The sequence below is a fragment of the Scophthalmus maximus genome, chromosome 2 (genome assembly GCF_022379125.1).
Source record: "Scophthalmus maximus strain ysfricsl-2021 chromosome 2, ASM2237912v1, whole genome shotgun sequence".
Taxonomy (NCBI): domain Eukaryota; kingdom Metazoa; phylum Chordata; class Actinopteri; order Pleuronectiformes; family Scophthalmidae; genus Scophthalmus; species Scophthalmus maximus.
In genome coordinates this window covers 28,487,558-28,507,192 of record NC_061516.1, presented here as the reverse complement: position 1 = coordinate 28,507,192, position 19,635 = coordinate 28,487,558, and the positions used below count along the sequence as shown (strand labels likewise).

The 19,635-nt window shown below is 45.7% G+C and overlaps 1 protein-coding gene across 4 annotated transcripts in view; it reads right to left on the bottom strand.

Moving 5' to 3' along the window:
• Positions 1-1,354: 1,354 nt before the first annotated feature.
• The window catches only part of nlgn2a (neuroligin 2a), a 165,266-nt gene continuing 146,985 nt past the window's right edge, over positions 1,355-19,635 (bottom strand). For 3 of the 4 annotated variants that reach the window (XM_035626890.2, XM_035626893.2, XM_035626892.2), the window contains 5 exons: positions 11,897-12,082; positions 8,397-8,662; positions 7,850-8,003; positions 6,651-7,017; positions 1,355-6,330 (listed from right to left, as the gene is read on the bottom strand). In XM_035626890.2, coding sequence (XP_035482783.1) covers positions 5,496-6,330; positions 6,651-7,017; positions 7,850-8,003; positions 8,397-8,662; positions 11,897-12,082 — 1,808 coding nt within the window. In that variant the 3' untranslated portion in view covers positions 1,355-5,495. The remainder of the gene's footprint in view (positions 6,331-6,650; positions 7,018-7,849; positions 8,004-8,396; positions 8,663-11,896; positions 12,083-19,635) is intronic. The other variant, XR_004790306.2, reaches the window with a different exon arrangement.

Sequence of the window (19,635 nt, the reverse complement as noted above, 5' to 3'; positions counted from 1 at the left end):
GCCATTTGCCATGGAATCATTTGTTCCAAAGGTAGATGTTGAAGATGTGAAAGGCCAGGGGGAAAAAGTAGCGCCCCCCCCCCTGCCGCCAAAAAAAAAATTAAAACCAAACAAACAACAAAACACAATTAAAAAAAAAAGGAAATCATAGAATTATACATTGGTAGAATTTTTTATGCTTTTCAAAAGAAATGAGTTCCTCAGTTAACCTCTGGTCAAAGGCTTTTAAATTGTCTTTGGCAACTTTATCTTTCAATCTCATCTTGAATGCCCTGTATCTCATTGTAAACCTCTGGCGACCCCTACAGAGCTTCTCTGGAACTATCACAACAAAACACAATTAAAAAAAAAAGGAAATCATAGAATTATACATTGGTAGAATTTTTTATGCTTTTCAAAAGAAATGAGTTCCTCAGTTAACCTCTGGTCAAAGGCTTTTAAATTGTCTTTGGCAACTTTATCTTTCAATCTCATCTTGAATGCCCTGTATCTCATTGTAAACCTCTGGCGACCCCTACAGAGCTTCTCTGGAACTATCACAATTGGTTGCATGATGAAAACAATTCTGTCAGTAAGCAAAGACAAAAGGGCTAAAACTGAGCGAAAACTGGATACTCGAGTACAAGAGGCACAGGATTTCACCGACTAGGGCTTCAGAAACATCAACTCCACAGAGAGCTCCGGTTCTGGCAGGTTGTTACAAAAGGCCACTGATGAGGAAAGTGAGGATCAGCCAGTGTTTCCCATCAGTTACCTAGAGGGTGGCGGCCCGGCAAAGTCTAAGTTGTCCCGCTACAGTTTCATAATAAACCAAACATCATTTTTTACACTTCTCATAGTAACATATGAGGTCGAACTACAATTCCGTAGCGTATCTACTACACTATTACAACTGGACAGAGGCCGTCTCCCTCCCGCAAGATTAAAAATACAACATAAGAAAAAGGCGGCTAACAAGCCTTGACACATGGAAACAATCACCATTTTTAAGACTGTTCTGTGTTGCTATACAAACCAAGGATAGTCAGTGTGCTGCACGTCTTCAGGTGGATTCAGGTGGAGATCTCAAGCGGAAGTGATGCAAAGGCCGCACATTACTCAGTGAATTACTGTCCATGTGGGGATCTGGCATGAACTAGGACAACGTCATTAGAGATTTCTTTGTTTTGGGGTTTGTAAATTAAGATGTTCCTTTATTGATCCCCCCCACTGGGGAAATTAAAATATCTGATACCAGTTACAATGGCAAAAATAATTAGAGGGCTATTTACAGTGTCTATAAATGTTATTTTCAACATGTATGCATTACTTCAGTTACTCCAATAACTAACTGAATAACGAAGCAAAATCGGCATTCTGGCTATGAATGTCTTTAATGTTTCCCAGATCAGAATCACAGCATACAGTGTATAATAACCTCTAAAGTAAACAGAAATATCATCACCTCATTTATTTATATAGTTTTACTTTCCTTTTTTTTTTAATAATGATCTTTTTTTTTCAACTCCATTATTTAACATTTTTCTTCATCTCAAGTCTTGGGTTTCTGAATTCAACAAAGAATGTAAAAACAAGACAACAGGTGCAACTTTGCAGGCTGAAGATTTATGTGCGAGTGTATATGCCGCAACTCCCTTGTGTACGTTTGCCATAGTGGGTTGTTAGTCATGTGCTTTCCGTGCACCACTGACATGACACAGGATCTGGAAACAACGTCGCTGATGTGCAGGAGGTCACTGCGTTCCAGTCGGGACGGCCGCAGCTTTTGAGCGTTGACGGTGTGAACCACAGGTCTGCAGTGAGTTACTTTGGTTAAGTGTGAAGCACACGCGCTCAGAGTCTGACAGACTTTTCTGATTCACCTCATGCCATTCATCCGTCCCTCGGGATGTGTGGACCATGAGATCATGTTCTGCTACATTGCATCAGCGTAAGAGCAACATCACTGTGTTGGAGGGGAAAAGTCAGAGGGCATGTGTGATGGCGTCACTCTATGAGGATATGAGGCATCTAATGGTATCAAAGCCCTCACGTCTGTCCCACAAGTGATTAAGTGGCAACATGTAAACATTGCTACATGTGAAAGTGAGCTGACATTTTCTTGACCGCATTTGCGTTTGTGGTTTAAAAAGTCCTGACCGTGAATCACTGGCCAGCACCGTCATTACATTAATTAACTGGCAAAAGGCAAAGCTGGCTTTTATCAGTACTTTAAGCCTCTGAAAGTCAGACTGATCATGCAGCACAGATTCATCAGAAGTGTACTCAATTTCAAAATAAAGCTCTGCCACGGTTTGAAAAAAAACAACAAAAAAAAAGGAAAAGCAAGACGAGCTGATGTTTTCACTATAATCCCATAACAAATCACAGACTTGAACAGTCATTTTCAAATTTCAAAAAGTATTGTTCATTGGAAACAAGCAAACGCTTACTACAACATCTCAGGTCCCCAGTCATGTTGGCGCAGCGGGGGGATTCTGCTACAGACACTTCAGATCAGGAATCATGATGCTACAGAATGCCCATGTGATAATGGGCAATGTGAGAAGAAGACAAGGTAAAGAATATTATTTTTTGTAATTAAACGAAAAGTGATCAGAGGCCAGCAATATTGACTCACCAATGAATTTGAAGCCTTAAGCTCGAGGCCTTTTTTGTGTGTGTGCAAACTGCACCTGTTGTCTTTCGTTGTCACAAAATAAGCATTTCATTCATTCACTCAAAAAGAAAAAAAGAAAAAAAAAAAAGAAAACCAAACAGGAAACTTAATATTTACAAATATTTTGTCTGTTTGATTCTTACGCTTAAAAATGTACAGTTAAGATCCTCTTCCAGATGTTGTGAGTCTCTGTCCTGCCACCCAGTTTGGTATTTTTCTGCACACGTCCAGTGTCCTCAGTGGGCAGACTGCAGTGAATCTGCCGAAATAGCGCCCTCAAGTGTTAGTTTATAAAATAGACAAAGAAATTGAACAGACCAAACTGAATACCTTGTTTGTGTTTTCACCTGCAGTGGTGTCATTGTAGCTGTGTTTTGGCGAGGTTTACTTCACAACCCCCTCACTGTCTCCTTGTCCACAGGAGTGAGTACAAAAGGGTTCATACGGATCGGATTGGACAGATCCTCCATGGACATATGAGCAAGGTGGCAAACTTTTGTCGGTAGAAAGATGGCCATGCCTTTGAATTCCCTCATTGGCTTGTGATCACTGCATCCCTTCCTTTGATTCCTCGGATACTGGTTAACTGATACATTTAAGGCTGTGAGTCTTTTTCCAATCCCCTCCCGGTGTCTCCTCCGCACAGTGGTGCACCCTGCCTTGCGCTACTGTCCGTCATCTGTGCCACAGCCACACCTGAAACACACCCAAGTCAGTTGTCTCGCGTTTTACATTGTGCACATTTCCCTTTCAGGAGGCTAGCAGCCGGTGACTGTATATGGCTCCCCGTCCAGCCCTCCCCCACCACCCTGTTGGGCAGTAATATAATAGAAAACAAACAAACACGCTAAAGCTAGAGCACAAGCAAAGACAACACAGGTGACTATCTTCTTCCATACTGGATGTAGGCCATAATGGGTTCCTGTGGGCTCAAATTACAGCACATTGGTGCAGTCAACATATTGTATTAACCAGAGTATAACCCATGATCCATTTTTTTGAGACAGAGAATTGGGTGGTGGTGATGGTGGTGGTGGGTGGGGTCCATTGCCTGGTTGTAGGCCTGCGCATCCTCATCCCCAAAACGAGAGGAATCAGAAACAGAAGTTCCCAAATATGTTGCCATTACCCTGTCAAGGAGATCCGAGCCCCCCTATTCACCCGGCAGCTCTGGGCTGCAGGCTGTGAAGGCCCACCGGTTACCCTCAGTGTGCTTAGGAGTTTCATTTACAACCGATGAGCTCGCCTTGTGAACTAACCCTTGAGTGCGAGGACAATAGCAGAGCTGGGCTGAGGTCAGGAATTGTGTGGTATGGCGCTGACAGTGAAGTCAGGTGTTTAGTCAAGAGTGTTGCGATCTCAGTGGGGTGGTTGTGGGTGATCACTGCATCGAGGCCGCCAGTCATTACTGCAGAGCTAGAGAGTACTGATGTAGAGAGGAGGTGGGATAGAGCGAGTGATGCTGATAGAGAGGGGCTGTTTGGGTTGACAGCAGGACCAACCAGCCAGTCGGCCTTTCTATCTCCTTGCTGTCTAATTTATCAGTCCTGATACTACATGCATGCACGCAGGCACGCCCACCCGCCCGCACACGCAGGCACACACGCACACACAACAAACACACCCATAAGAGAGAATAGGAATGTGCTGGAAATAGGGGTGCAGACAGGAGAGGGACGGTGTAAGTAAAAAGAGCAGAGGTTTTCTGTCTCTGCTTTGTTTCTCACCCTCACTGTACCTAAAGTACCTAAAAAAAAAAGCAGATAAAAAGAAGTAGTAGTTACAGTAGGATGGTGGGTTAGCTGCTGATGAGTGCTGGCAGGTGAAGAGGTGGATTTGTCGACTTCGGGGTTTTCTGTGATGCTCTTATTCCGTGACGTTCAACAGACCAATATCCAATTGGACCGATATGATTTGAGAAGATTTGGGAAACGTGCATTGACAGATACAGTGTCCTATCCCCGATCATCATCGTAAAAAATAATTCATGCATAGATCCCCACTGAGAAAACCCATTTATATACTTTCTCCTTTGTACATTTATATATAACTATATATAATATCATTTCTCTATATTTATATTTTCAGCAAAAAAATCGCTCCACAAAAAAACAACAATTAAACAAATGATTTAAAAAAAGAAACAGAACATGAGAAATAAAAGAAAAACACAATCGAGGGCCAGTTTGGCACTTTGTCATGAGAACACACAGCATCTGTTAGTTGACAGTAAATAGGAATAATCTAGAATTTTCCTCATCCCCCCCTCCCTCGATGAGAAAGCAAACACAGTAGTACATACTTGGCACCAAGAATGCTGGTAGAAAGTAGTGTTTTCATAGCTTTATGCCTACTGTATGTACTCCATGTCCCCTCCTAATGCGCAGCAGATTAGAACAAAAGAGTACTGGGGAGAGAAAGACAACCACATGTTGAATGAGAGGACAAACAAAGCAGGGAAAAGACACAGATGTAGAAAAGAGAACAGTATATCTGCACGTATTACACCAGTGAGAGGAAAAAGAGATGACTCCAAAGTAAAAGCATGTGTCCCTTTGGCGATGTCAGAGGGTTTTAGTCTGGAAACAGCAGGCTTTATTTGAAAACAGTATCTTTTAAAAGATCTAAACCACCCCAAACTGATCATCTGCTGCCATGCAGTTCAGGTGCATCTCCACGTGCCACCAGTGGAGGGGGCTGCTAAGTTTCACAGCACATGAGGAAAAAGAGCATAAGAGAACAAAACAAAGGCCCACATCCAGAGGCCTTCCTTCTAGATCAGAAGCACAGCCAGTCTTCCTGGTCTTTGTGTGGTGCTGTGTCAGGGCAGTCCCTACTATACCCTGGTTGTGGAGTGGGGGTGAGGCAGGGTGTTGTTGTGGCCAGTGGAGGGGAAGGTGTTGAAGGCATGAAGAGGCTGCATGCTGGTGATGGTACTGGGGATCATGGTAATGGTGTTGGGCGTCATCAGCGGCACGTCGTCTGGGGCACGGCGTAGCGCCAGTGTGTAGTCAGGCGGGCAGGCGGGCCGCAGGATGTCATGGGGCCGGAGAGGCTCCATGTCGTGGTGAGAATCGTGCTCCGAGTGCTTCATCTGCAGAGACATGATCTCCTCTTCCTGACTGTGAGCCAGGTCGTTGGCGGTGCCACCCCGCTGCGGAGACAGCCGGTGGCGCCGCATCTCGTGTCGCTTGTCGCGCTTGTAGTAAAGGGCGGCAAAGGCCAGGATGTTGAGGAAGAGGAGCGATGCCCCCACAGCGACTGTCACGCTGAGCTCGGTGGAGTAGTCCCGTGTGTCCCCAGGGAAAAGGTCCTGGTGTGGACGTTCCGAACCCTCAGGCTCCGGTTCAGAGGGGAATGTAGGGTAGGGGTGACGAGTGGTGCGAGGGCCCGGTGTTCTGGGCCAGGGTCCGTAGGTGCCCGGGCGAGGGCCTGGCGGTGAGCGGGTAGTGGTGGGGAAGAGCACCTCATGTAGACTGTGGAGGTGGGGAACTAACTCCAGCCAGAAGGCCACCTTGTTGGCCCGGTAGTTGTCTCTAACACGAGGTTTTAAGCCAATGTGGAGGTATTGCTTGTCCTTCGAGTTGAACTTGGTCCAGATGACCTCTTCAAAGCGGTTGGGCTTGGTGTGAATGAACTTGGTGTCCTGAGGGACTGGCAGGTTGGGATCCCTAGTGGACAACAGAGAGGGGCATCTCAGTTATAGATTTCAAGTCAAGGTTTTAATCAAGCTGGTTTGTCTTCATACACTAACAGCCACATGATACAGAGCTAAACTTTTCACAACTCTGCTAACGTATGGTTTGAGAAATCCGCCCCCAATCGCGGATACACATCTTGTTGAAAGAGAAGTCAAACCGTCAGATAGACACATCACCTTTTACTGCTGATGAGACGCTACACTAGCTGGTCAACCCTGCAGTGACCACACGGAGCAAAAAGTTCATCCAAAATGTATTAATATGGAAGAAAATGATCAACAAAGGCCTACCCGGTCTTGGCAAAGTTGGTCCAGTAAGTCATGACCACGGCACTCAACATCACATCATTCTTCGAGAAGTTGCATGGGAACAGATCTGTGGCACCGATCATGGGCACACCGAACACGTACGGTATCTCGTCTCCATGGGCAGCGTCAGCCCATTCGGGTCGCGTCTCAGTCTGGCAGTGGTGGTAGAAGGTGTAAAAGTAAACCGGGGACTGGAACTCAGCATGGAGCTTGGCAGTGGCCACTGCTGGCGCCACCCACTGGTGGTCTGTAAACAGAGCTAACAGGGTCTTCCTCCGCATGTCGCCATTGTCCCTGTCTGCCCAGTCTGTGTACATGAACTTAATTGTCTCCCTCAGGATGTCTTTGCCTGGAGGATAAGATGCGGGAGAGTAAAAAAATGATAAAGGGAAAAGGGAATAAGAGAAAAAAGGTGGTAGATTTAGAGGAAAGCAATGACAGGGATAAGATATTTTACGAGATGAGAGTAGCCAAGGGATTTGAAACAGAGGGTGGAGGAAGATAGAAGAACATGTTGCAAAGATGAATTGGAATGACGGAGAGGACAAAATCAAAGAGGTGCCTGTGTTTGCGTGTACTGTATGTGTGCGGCACGGAACAAGGGAAAGGACAGCCCGAGCAACGACAGACGGCGAATAAGCCTGTCAGAGAGCAGAATGACTGACAGGCACTTGAGATGGAGCGTGACGGCATTATCCAAATGTGCCTGTATTTTGACTGTGGCTCGCTGTGAGAGGGGTTTGCAGGTTGATCCGGTAGGAACAACGGCACTGTGATTGGGAGCTGGCTGCCTGGGGGATGATGAGAGACAGCATTAATTCCCACAGAGCCTCAAAGGGCAAAGCGCAGACCCACCACGGTGAAAGATAATCTCAGTGGTAGGCGGCCCCTTTAGTATGCTTGTCTTGGTTGATACATTCGCCGCGCTCACATTTTGCCTCATCTTATTCTTTGCCCACAGGGTTTGAAAGACTTACATTTCCAATGGGAGATGTCTTTTGGATGAGTTATTGTTGATGCATATTTGTTGAAAGCGTGTAATAATGTAAACTGTATTTATAACATAAATACAGTTTATAAAAAAAGAAATGAAGCTCTTCCTTTTTATGAATCCCAAAAAGTGGAATTATATAACTAACACCGTTCACCGTTAATAAATGGACACAGGGGGAATTCCTCACCTTCAGGGTATCCGTAGAGGTTATCGACAAAGTTAGAGATCGTGTAGTCGAACGCTGCCGCTGAGATCCCGTCGTTGTCCTCGCTGTCATCCACAAACTTCAGCCCCTCTCCTTGGTTCACTCCTATTAGGATGTCATAGTTGAGGAACTCCCCCTGGTGGTGCAACAAGGGAAGACTGAGTGCTGAAAATTGCTTTCACAGGTAGTCTTTCTCCATATGCATCACAAATCTAAATTCACATCCCCTCCAAAAGTCACCTCCAATTATTTCTTACAAATTACATTTTTTTTTTGGCAGCTATGGTTTTGCCAGCCTAAAAACGCAACGTAGTAAATTAGCTGCGAAAGGCACACTCCATGTATGTTTTCATCTCATGGGAAATTAGAATAAAGGAAAAATTCTCCTTTACCAAATTCTTTGGAGTTTTTGGACCATTTCGTATCTTTTCTTCATTCTTGAGAAATAGCGAATAGTTCTACCCGTCTGCTATTAAAAATCATTTGAGCGAAGCTGAGAAGAGAAAATCACTTCGAAATGTTCCCCCACCTGCTGCATAAGGATCTCAGGATCATCGGGCACCACGTCGCCATCCACCACGGGGCCAAAGGCAATGTGGTAGCGGGCTGGTTGGATGTCCTGGTCCACAAGCTCCTTGAAGTTCTTGCGTCTCAGGCAGTCAACCAGGTCGGCCGTCTCTGTGTAGGTGCAGCCCACCTTTCGGGCCAGGATCTTGGTGTACTTGAGGGGCTGGTAGTTGACGGACCAGCTGGAGATGGCCGTTCCACTCTGAGCTATGGCCCTGTGGAACAGACCTGAACGCACAGACAGACAATAATCTGTATCACTCTACGAGCGGATACATTTGGACCTAGTAGTACTGCAGGCAGGATGGAGCTCTGTGAAGTCGTCTGACTGGGGGTCAGTTCCCTAACGGGACTGGTTGCAGAATGACGAAACTCTCATTTCATCATTCTCAGAAAGGGAACTTCAGACCTGAGACAACACACGGCAGAACTTGCTGTGGTGCTCGCACTCAAGAAATGGAGGCGGGACTAGGAGTAAGCTCATGTGAGATTTTGAAAAAGACCAACTTTTATTCTCTCAGCCTCTCTCTGGCTACGGTTCTCCTCCTCTCTTTGTCTCTTTCTCCGTCTCCTTAGTTCTGCCTGTCCTGTGCTTGGCTGTTCGAACCCCCTAGGCGGGTCGTTGAGGCGCCGACTGAATCGCTTCTGCTCGCGCTCCCTTTTTCTTTCTCTACCCTCTCCGGGGCTGAAGATTGGTCAGTTAATTATTAAGCAGAGCCGCAGAGCTCCCCTTTCCCTGGGAAATCAATTACAGTAAGAAGGAAACAGCTATACCTACATATGTGCACTGAGACAGACACAGAGATGCGGGAGTTGGGTATTATTTCGTTCAAAATAAGTTTCTTTGTCGAAGTGCCTCGCTGCTCAGTACTGTACCGTCCTCTATTTGGCTACTTTGCTGCTTGTCACTTTTCCCACCATGCTTTTCTTCCCCCAGGACACCTCCACCTATCTTTGTTTACCTCCTTTCCTTGTCATCCCCTAAACACTGTCATCACATCAGTGTCACGTACACCCCCCCCCCTCCATCCCGTCTGCCATTTCCATCCTGCACATGTCTGCTGTCGGACTTGATTTGTGATGCTGTGTTGTTGACATGATTGGTGTCCCTTAAGGGTGCAGATGATAGACTCCTTACCTGGCAACACTTGCGGGGTAGAGGGGGGAGGGGCGGGGAGCATGACAGACAGGCGGCGTCTAGTGGGCTGACGTTATGCCGTTAGATGCTGATGACGACGAAAACGATGATGACGATGGCGTGATGGCAAAGCGGAGGCATGTGAGCGGCGGGTGGATGGGTTGGTTGTCAGTGGCAGGAGACAAAGGGTTAATACAAGCTTGCCCAACCATTGTGGTTCTGATGCCGGTCAAGTTCTCCTCTGAAAAAGAGTATAGTTCTTTGTAGCCCCTCAAAAAATAAAGACACATTTCTTTGGGACAGAGCCAGTGTGCAAAACGCCTGGTCATCCGAAATCAAAACAACTAAAGAATACGCTTCATCACTTGCTTTTCAAGACTTGCTTTTTGATCGCACTTTTGCGTCTGCCCTTGAAGCGGGAGCTGGGAGGTAATTAGCCAAGCGTAGCATATTGACTGGAGGCAGGGGCAAACTCATTGCTGAGTTAGAACACTCACTTACCGACACCTCTCAGGTATTAACACACATCTTGTTTGTTTGATCCAATGACCGTTCTGCAACCCTAGCCACTTATTTATCACTGGTACCATGACAACAGCATGCTCTGACCTTAAGGCAGTTCTTATTTTAACCAAAAGCACAATTATTAATTGGTTTTTATTTTCCCTCCATGATTTTGTGCGGAGCTACATTCCTCAACATTTCTCGTTCCAGAGGTGCTCAAAGTGTGGACAGAGCCTGGTCAGAAGAGCGTAATGTTACTCTTCAACAATGCATTGCTGTACTGAAAATATTTTTGTAACGTTTTTCCTCTGCATATAAGCAATAAGCAGTTTGTGGCCATTGTCATCATGGTGCTCTACATGCATAAAAATGTGAGGTTTCTAACCAATAAGGGAAAAAAAGGTTGGGTGGGCCTGGGTTAATATGAAGGGTTAACAGACATCAGTATAATTACAGAGGTTGTAATAAATGGACACCGTGAGATGGCACTCAAGCTTGGACGACACTTTTGTTTTCAAGGCACATCTACGCAGACAGAATGAGTCGAAATGAGAGAGACACACACACACAGGCACAGAGAGAGAGAGAGAGAGAGAGAAAGAGAGAGAGAGAGAGAGAGAGAGAGAGAGAGAGAGAGAGAGAGAGCGCAGTGATTGAAACAGATGTGCGGCTGTGTGAACATGCTCTCTCTAAACTCCCTCTTTCATTTCACCCACCACTTCTTCCCTGTTTCTGTCCTTTGCAGTTTGTGTGTGTGTGTGAGATGGAAAATGAAAGGAGGAGAGAGATACTGGGGGGGGGGGGGGGTCCTCGAGCAGCGCATGAGAACAGAGAAGTTACGATCGGAGCAGGACAGCTTCAAGAACGCCGTGATCAAAGGCGGCGAGTGCGTGACCATTTGGCTGCGGGTCGTCAGCCACGCTGATCTCAATTCTGATCAAAGTCAACTGGCCCGCAGGCCTCTCCTCCTTTGGTGGTGCAATGTTAACACTTAGCCCTCAGGGTGTGTTGTTGATAATGGGGAGCATTAGGTCAGATAGATGTGGCTTTTTGATGGAGATTAAACCTCCCAGCTTCAGAGCAGTGGACTGCTAACAGAGCCAGGAGCGCTTGTCAAATCAGGTAATGTGGGGGGGTGATGTTGGCGCCCCCGTGTCATTCATCCTCCATTGACATAAACCTGGATCACATTTGGACTCGCTCATTAGCCACATGGGAGATTAAATTCTACAGTTCGAAGGATAAGCGGTGTTTTCCTCCGAGGGCGGAGGTGTCAGGCGAACGTCACCGGACTGGGCTGGATGCTGCAAGCTTCCACTTGATCGTGGTTCATGTCATGGCAGCAGTAGAAGTAAAGATATAAAATGTAGTATAAACTATACTGAGATTAACATACGTAATTCCAACAACATATATATATTGTTGAGGGTTTTAAAAGTTACATCAGGACAAGCACCGGCATCTGTTTCAAACAAATACTGTATACAGTATAGAACAAATACACAGAGACGTTGTGTGAGCATGGCTATTCAGGGATTAGTGAGGAATAATCAACGCCGGGGACTGAAACCACTGGATCACAGTCCATTAGTCCAGAAATTTGTGGTTAAGGAGTTATTCATGCCACTGGATCCAGGCATATTCCTGAAACTCCAAGGATGCCAATGCAATGAGTTTTTCTAACAGGTGCTGATGTATCTACTAAATTACATAGATACAGAAAGAAAGAAGAAGAAAAAGTCAGTGGACGGTCGAGGTGACAGATGAATAAAAATGGAGGCTCTACCAGGACGTGCAAATAACGCTTGGTTGTCAATTACCCTCTGAATGGTGTGAGAGGATAAGGAGGTTGACGCAGGACGCCCCGGCTCCGGAGCCGAAGATGGTGATCCTCTCTGGGTCCCCACCAAAGTGGCCGATGTTCTCATTGAGCCAACGCAGGGCTTGGATCTGGTCCAGTAGGCCATAGTTTCCCTTTGCAGACTGATCGCCAGTGCTGAGGAAGCCTGGGTATTTGTGGGAATAGGGTGAAGGGGGACAAAGAGACAAGAGAGAAAGAGAGACAAGATGACATTAGTGTTATGGAAAATCTTTATGGTTTAGATCTATTTTGTTAGTTTATTTTTAATTCTCTTTTCCTTAGTGTGCATTGTCTTACATCTTAGGCCTCTCTTAGCCAGTGTGAGGTCAGAAAAACATTACCCAAATCCACCACTCATTAGGGTTCTAATGCACAGTTCCTTGTTCCCTTTTGCAGTGTCTGTTTGACCCCAGGCTGAGCTAGGAAGCCAAATACTGTAGATAACAACTGGAGGAAGGTACAAAATGTTTCTGCGAGAACGCACTCAGACAGATACAGAAGACAAAACATTGGTAAGGCGAGACGAGCCAAAGTTTTAGATGGACATAGACGTCTACATAGAGTAGCACCACATATAATCTAATGGTCCAGGACCACCTTGTAAGATCATAATACACCTTTTTGTCATGACAGCTCAGATTTAGAAATGGCAAAACAAGTTGTCAATGTCTGTACGGCTCAGCTGCCCGATGCACGAGGTATTGACAATAAACATTTCTGACATCATCCTTTGCGAGATTTCCCTAACAAATAATATAGGCTCCTTCAGTGCTTATTATCTTTCTTGCAAATGTTCCACACTTTTTCTTGAGTATGTGTAAAGCCATGGAGCAAGGCATTTTACAGAAAGCCACAGTAGGTGACCCTAATATGAATCGCCCCCATAACATGATTTGTAAATGATGTCACATAATGCCTGGAATTTCGCATTGTGCAATGTCTTTCTTTTTTCAGTTAACAAATCCCATATGAAGTCTACAACCAAGAATGAACTGATTCTATTGACAAGGGTTATGTGTGTGTCAAGCTAATTCCTCTGTGCCACTGTCGTCCCACAATGAACAGAAACACATCAGAGACATGTTCCGTCATTACCATGAACATGTCATTCGCCTCTCATGATTGCTGCTGAGCGTCTTCCATTCTTCCACCAAAAATACCTAAATCTTTTCTATTTAAGTACCCATTATCTGGAAGGCTCTCAGATCCTAATGGGACTTCTATTAGAGCTTAGTTAAAGGCAGGTACACTGGAAAGGTCATCCATTAAGTCTATACAGTAGAGGTTAAACACTTGCATGAAGTTAGCTTCCAGGATCTGCTCTAACAGAAAATATCCAGTATGTTGCCTGCCATGGGAAGTTCATCGAGGTCCTGGCTATTTCCGAATGGACCAAAGATGTATTCACAAGAATTTCTCAGTTCACTCTACATCTATGTCACATATAAAGATATATGTCATAAAACAACATTTACTGTACATGTGTGGCTGAAGGGAAGCGAAGCAAAAATGCTATGCAATGAAAACAGACCAATAAATCACATAGAGATTGGTTGTAACCTTCCCCCAAAAAGGAGCAACATTTGCTGACATTTGCATCCTCACACACAGCCCCTCTGGAAGAGTTCAGGAAGATGTCCGGACTTAAAAGAAAAACCCCATTACAATTAAAAAAAGTATAAATCTTCCACATGGCAGGGTTTTTTCCCGCAGTGGAAGAGGGGATGGCTGATCATTAGCCAACTGAAAGTGGTCCATGGGAACGGAAGGAACATAAATGTTAATTTAGGCCTATTCTGCATTTATGTTAAGGTTCTTCTCACACCGACTGAAGTTCACAACATTACGGACAATTACTCTTCATCCTGCAAGTGCGGCCAAAGTCAGCTGATAGTCACCGTCTCCAATGATCCATAAAATCAAAAGGGGCCGAAGCGCATGTTGTAAGCACATCGTGCATTTATTAACACACAAATAAGCTGCATGTTTGGGTGCACTAATAGAGCCAAACACACAAAAAAAGAGGCAAATAAGCTGCCTTGGGCCGCCAATGTAATCACCATGATATATTAAACATAACCGATTATGCTAAAGAGGTCATCAACTAAGTAAATGAATGTAACTCATGGCAATATTTCTATCTCAGCGTAGTTCCTCCCTTAAAAAAATAGGAACGGTATTAACAAGTCCACATATTTAAAGGGGGAAAACATGAAAATTCATTTTTGTCATTATTTCCAATTATTTTCATCAAATTTATGTGACCAGATTATCTATTGCTATACTTTGCTCTTTGGTTATTGTTCGCTGTGCTGGTGGGACATCCAAATACCGAAGCGACTGCACAGGGGCAACACCGACCCAGCGGAGATGCAGGATCCTGTCTAGTTGCGGCCAAGGCTGTTGGCTTTTCCTGAACCTTCACGCCGCGTCCATCTGACTGTGAGTCGGTTGTACGGCAGCAGCAGGGCCACTTCACCCGTCCCTCCCCACAGCTCTATAATCTGACAGAAGGCTTGAGGAAACAGAGGAGCTGGTTAAAATGCAAGATGCAAGATGAAAGCACAGGCCTCTGCTTGAATAGCCTTTAAAATGGCTGTGGTGAGGAATGATGGTTAGAAGGGGTAAGGGGGAGAGAGAGTGAAAGAGAGAGAGAGAGAGAGGGAGAGAGGGAGAGAGAGAGAGAGAGAGAGAGGGAGAGAGGGAGAGAGAAAGGGAGAGAGAGAGAGAGAGAGAGAGAGAGAAAGTAAAGGAGAAGGAGAGAAGGATAGTGGGTGTACTGTGAGTCCCGGATAGAGGCACAGTGTTTCATCTGCCTCCAAGACACCAGGGGTTGGTGCATGCATGCATGCACACACACATGCGCACACGCGCACACACACACACACACACACACACACACACACACACACGGACACTGATCAAAGGCTGAAACTAGAGAGAAGACTGCCTCCCTTTCTCTCCGTCTCCCTCTCTTTTACGCACGCACACACGCACACACGGGAACAGGCACACACAACACACACATACATGTGCACACAGGAAGACGGAGGAATGACACAAATACATACTTGCACATGTAAACAGCACACATGCATACACAAACAGCTCACGCATCCACATTCGTCAACATGCCAGCGCCCACACGGACCTGATGCCCAATCTCCTGTCTATTTTGAGCAAACACACAGATGCTGGATGTTAGAATACTGTATGTGCATCCTTCCTGCATTCACAATGAAGCAGCGTTGAGCCTCGAGATCATACTTATGGAACCAGTGTGCCTGCACAGGTTTGTTGTGCGCGTGCAGTCGTGCAGAGGGATGTGTGCCTCTGTGGCTTTGAGTGCGATTATTGTTCTGTGATTATGATTTGTGTGCGTGTGTGTGTGTGTGTGTGTGTGTGTGGGTGTGTGAACAGTGCGGCTGCTGGATGATAAACGGAGGTTGCACCACACTACGTCCCATGCGAATTTGTTGTCGGGGGTCGACATGGACGCCGGAGCTCTCTGCGTGCGTGTGCTCTTGGCAACACGGCGATCATTGTCCGCGGGAGCAGCGGGTACGTCGTCCAGAGCAATGAACAGATGTGAACGGCTCCAAGCATCTGAATAATGTAGGACACACACATTTTCAACACGGCGCGCACACACACACACACGACTCGGTTTGCGCCAGCCAAACGGCGCTCAGGAGGAGAAGAAGGAATTGGGAAGCAGGCATTAATGGGGGGAAAGAGAAACATTCCCTCTTTTCTTCAGTGAGCTTTAAAAGAAGAGGCATTTTTTTTCTCCACAAACACCACTCTGGCTTAGACCCAGCGATTGGCCTTGGGTGATTTGCTGGGCCCCTCTCCCTCTTTCCCTTTGTGCTCTTTCTCTCTCTAAAGTTGTTATTACTATTGCCTCACTGTGACGACCACATTAACTGTGAAATTATTTAGAATTTATGCCCTCATCCTGGGCAGGAGCCTGCTCGGCTTGTGTGTGTGTGTGTGTGTGTCTGAGTGTGTCTGTACGTGCAACGCGATCCATATCCTGAGCAGAGAAACTGTGACAACTGTGTCAAAAGCAGCCGGCACCTCTGCCCCTAATCGCTTTCGCAATTTCTCATTTATTCTTTGGATTCCTGCCATGGTCCTTTTGTCTTTCATCTACATCCTTCTCCAGCAGTTCCCCTCTGACTTCATGTTTAGCGGAGGAAATAAATTAATGACTTATGACATCCTTAGGCGAGACCAATCCCCCATTTTTGATATTATTGATGGCTGTCTATTTTTTTTGGCAACATCCATTGAATGGTTTTCATATTTGCCAGTGGAGTCTGCCTTGCCTGTGCTGGATTTTAAAAAAAATATGTGGGAGGGATTCACAGGAGTGAATTAGCTTTCATGATTTTATGCCACTGTTACCCCCCTCTTTCTATCTACTTTGAGGTGTTAAGGTGGCACCAAATCACCCAAGATTGAAAATGTAAGAATTATGGAAAATGTGCCTCTCTCGTTCTTTCACTATTTTATCGTTTCGTGGATGCTCCCTTCATTTATTCTTTTAATCTTCCTGGTCTCCTGTTGGCCAATCGCTCCATCTTTACCTCAGGGTTTAGTCAGAGGCTTTGGCTGCTAGCATCTGTAGTCCTCTCCTGCATGTGTGTGTATGTGTGTGTAAGTGTGTGTGTGTGTGTGTGTGTGTGTGTGTGTTTGAGGTTAATGGGTGCACTGTCACCTTTCAAGCCTAGTCACTCGCTCGCTCAGTCTTTAATAAAGTCACAGGGCCAATACTGCGTGTGTGTGTGTGTGTGTGTGTGTGTGTGCGTTTGTGTGTGTGTGTGTGAGTTTGTGTGTGTTTGTGTGTGCTTGCGTCAGTGTGTTTTGATGTTGTCTCGAGCTGTGTGTTGTCATACTGTATGGCCTGTGTTTGGGTGGTACAACAACACAGAGATACCACAACAGCAAAAGACGAAGTGTGTGTGTGTGTGTGTGTGTGTGTGTGTGTGTGTGTGTGTGTGTATGTGTGTGTGTGTGTGTGCGTGTGTGCGTGTGTGTTAGTGTGTGAGGACGCCTGTGAAATAGAAACCAGGCCAGCTCCCAGCAGATTTGGGGAGAGACTTTCTCAAAGCCTCAGTTTGCACATGCATGTTTATGTGTGAGTGTTCAGAATGGAGGAGTGGGATGCTCTTGTTTTTGGCACCGGCCAGTCGAAGTGTGTCAGAGGGGGATGCAGTGCACGCACACACACACACACACACACACACACACACACACACACACACACACACACACACACACACACACACACACACACACACACACACACACACACACACACACACACACACACACACACACACGGATAGGCAGGATGGCAACGAGGGAGAAGGATGAGAGCGGCTGAATGAGTCACAAAGGGACAAACGCGGCGAGAGGAAGCGAGATGATCGATTGTCAGGTGTGTGCGTGTCCACACGGGGATGAGGAGAAGGACTGGTATCTATTTCACCCTCCTGCTTTAACTCGAACCTTTATAGAGTAGAGGTGTGTGTCTATCGATCAAGTTTTGTTACCCTGTGAACACTTTTACAGCCCCAAGGAACAATACCTCACAGGCCCGATCACACACTCCCATCACGAGCCTTTTCATGCCAGTGTGTGTGTGTGTGTGTGTGTGTGTGTGCTCAGAATTGAAAAGCCCTCACCTCTTTCCGTCCTCCTTTTGTGTTTCCACACGTCTTCCTCAGCCTACTTCCTTCCCCCACACTCCTGTTTATCCATTATTTTGGCCCTCTTGAGTGTTATTCTCCCTGGGGGTCTTCTATCCAGTCAGAGGGTAATGGCGGGTGAAATGGGGGTGCCGTGGGCCAGATCGGGCACGCTGTATGGCGTAATGTGTGTGGTTGTGTGGAGAGCACTTGTACAAGGCGACTGTAATTGTTTGTCCTTCATTGCTGGGTTCGACATCTACTGAAAAGACTCGGACTCCTGTGATCAGAGCCATTTATTAAGGTGCCCATTCACAAGCGCCACGTGCCATGTTCCTAATGTGCTCTTTTGAACTGATTTTAAAATGTGGGCAATATGCACATCTTCTGACATAATAAGTGAGGTTTGTTTTGGTTAACTTTTTCATTTGGACTACAGCATTTATTACTGACCTCTATGCTTGCCAAGAATACTTTTTGAATATAATGTGACCAGCGCAAAAAATAATATATTATGTTCAGGAGCCAGGGATTCTCCAAACTGACCAGCTAATATCTGACTTTTACAGGGGAGCTACCAGTCACTTAGTATTGCACTTTCAAAAAGCTGGGGTACGGGCTTCTCCAGTAACAGCTACGCGGTGGTATGGAATATATGTGTGAGTGTGTGTGTGTGTGTGTGTGTGTGTGTTGGTCTTTTAAGTGTATGTTTACATGCATTTGAGGCGTGTACATGTGTGCAAGTCTATTTCTGAATGTGCCGCTTGAACCCGTCTCTTCCCTTCATGTTTCTGCCTTTAAAGGCTGCCGTAGTGAAATAAAAACAACAACAACAACAACAACAACAACAACAAAAACAACGGCTGTTGTGTCTGTGCACCTCTGAAGCTAAAAGTAGTCCTCTGCCGCTCCACCACGTGCTGGCAAACTGCTGCAATACTTGCAAACACAGCCCCTGCTGGGTCGGACTAGATACTGCCACTCCTCCTCATGTTTGCACTGGAGTGAAGCCAGTGTGGTACAGTTCTGCTGAGCTTGGGGTTTTCTTCATCTGGCATGGCTTCATGCTTTATCAAAATTAAATTCATTTGACCTTTTTTTTTCTACATATACAGTATATAAAAATAAAGCATGAAGCCTGCCATGCGTTTTACATATGAATATATATTACATAAAAAACCCCAACAGTTTCAAGTGCTTGGATTAGCTGTACAGCTTCTAAGCTCCCTCTCCACTCCCAGGGTCGGCCTTACAATGGGGGAGTTTCGATTCATACTGAACCGTAAGAAACCTAACCAATATATAAGGTATCTCATTCTCTCTCTCTCTCTCTCTCTCTCTCTCTCTCTCTCTCACGCAGGCATGCACGCACACAAACACACACACTAGCATACACACTGAATATGTAGATGAGTGCACAATTTTTGCAGAAAGTTGGTTCTAAATTGTTTACTCAATAGACATGGAAGGTCAAAATAATCAGTGCTTGTGTGTGTGTGTGTGTGTGTGTGTGTGTGTTTGTTTGTATGTGTGCGTGCAGGGGTGTTTTGATGAAAAATCAAGAGGGATCTGAGAAATTGCCCTCCGCACACTCTTATGAGGCCGGAGTCAGATCGGTTTCTTTATGCGCTGGATATGAATCTCACAATTCCACTTGTCTCACACACAAACACACACGCGGTGCGCCGTGGCATCCACACTTTTGATGTGAAGTGGCCGTATCTGACAACAACACTGAGGGCATTCGGCATGACTGCCGTTGTCACCGTCAGAGTGAAATGCATTTTATTCTATCCTTTGCATATTTTAATTACACTGCCATGGAAGCAGAAAACATCAGACATCTGGATGATTCTAAAGGCGTGTGTGCAGTGTGCAGTGTGTGTGTGTGTGTGTGTGTGTGTGTGTGTGTGTGGTGTTGTGCAGGTCAGGAATTTGATTTACAGTATTTGATCCCAGGTTCAAACCATGGCTGACAATGTAACATACATGGAGCATAGAA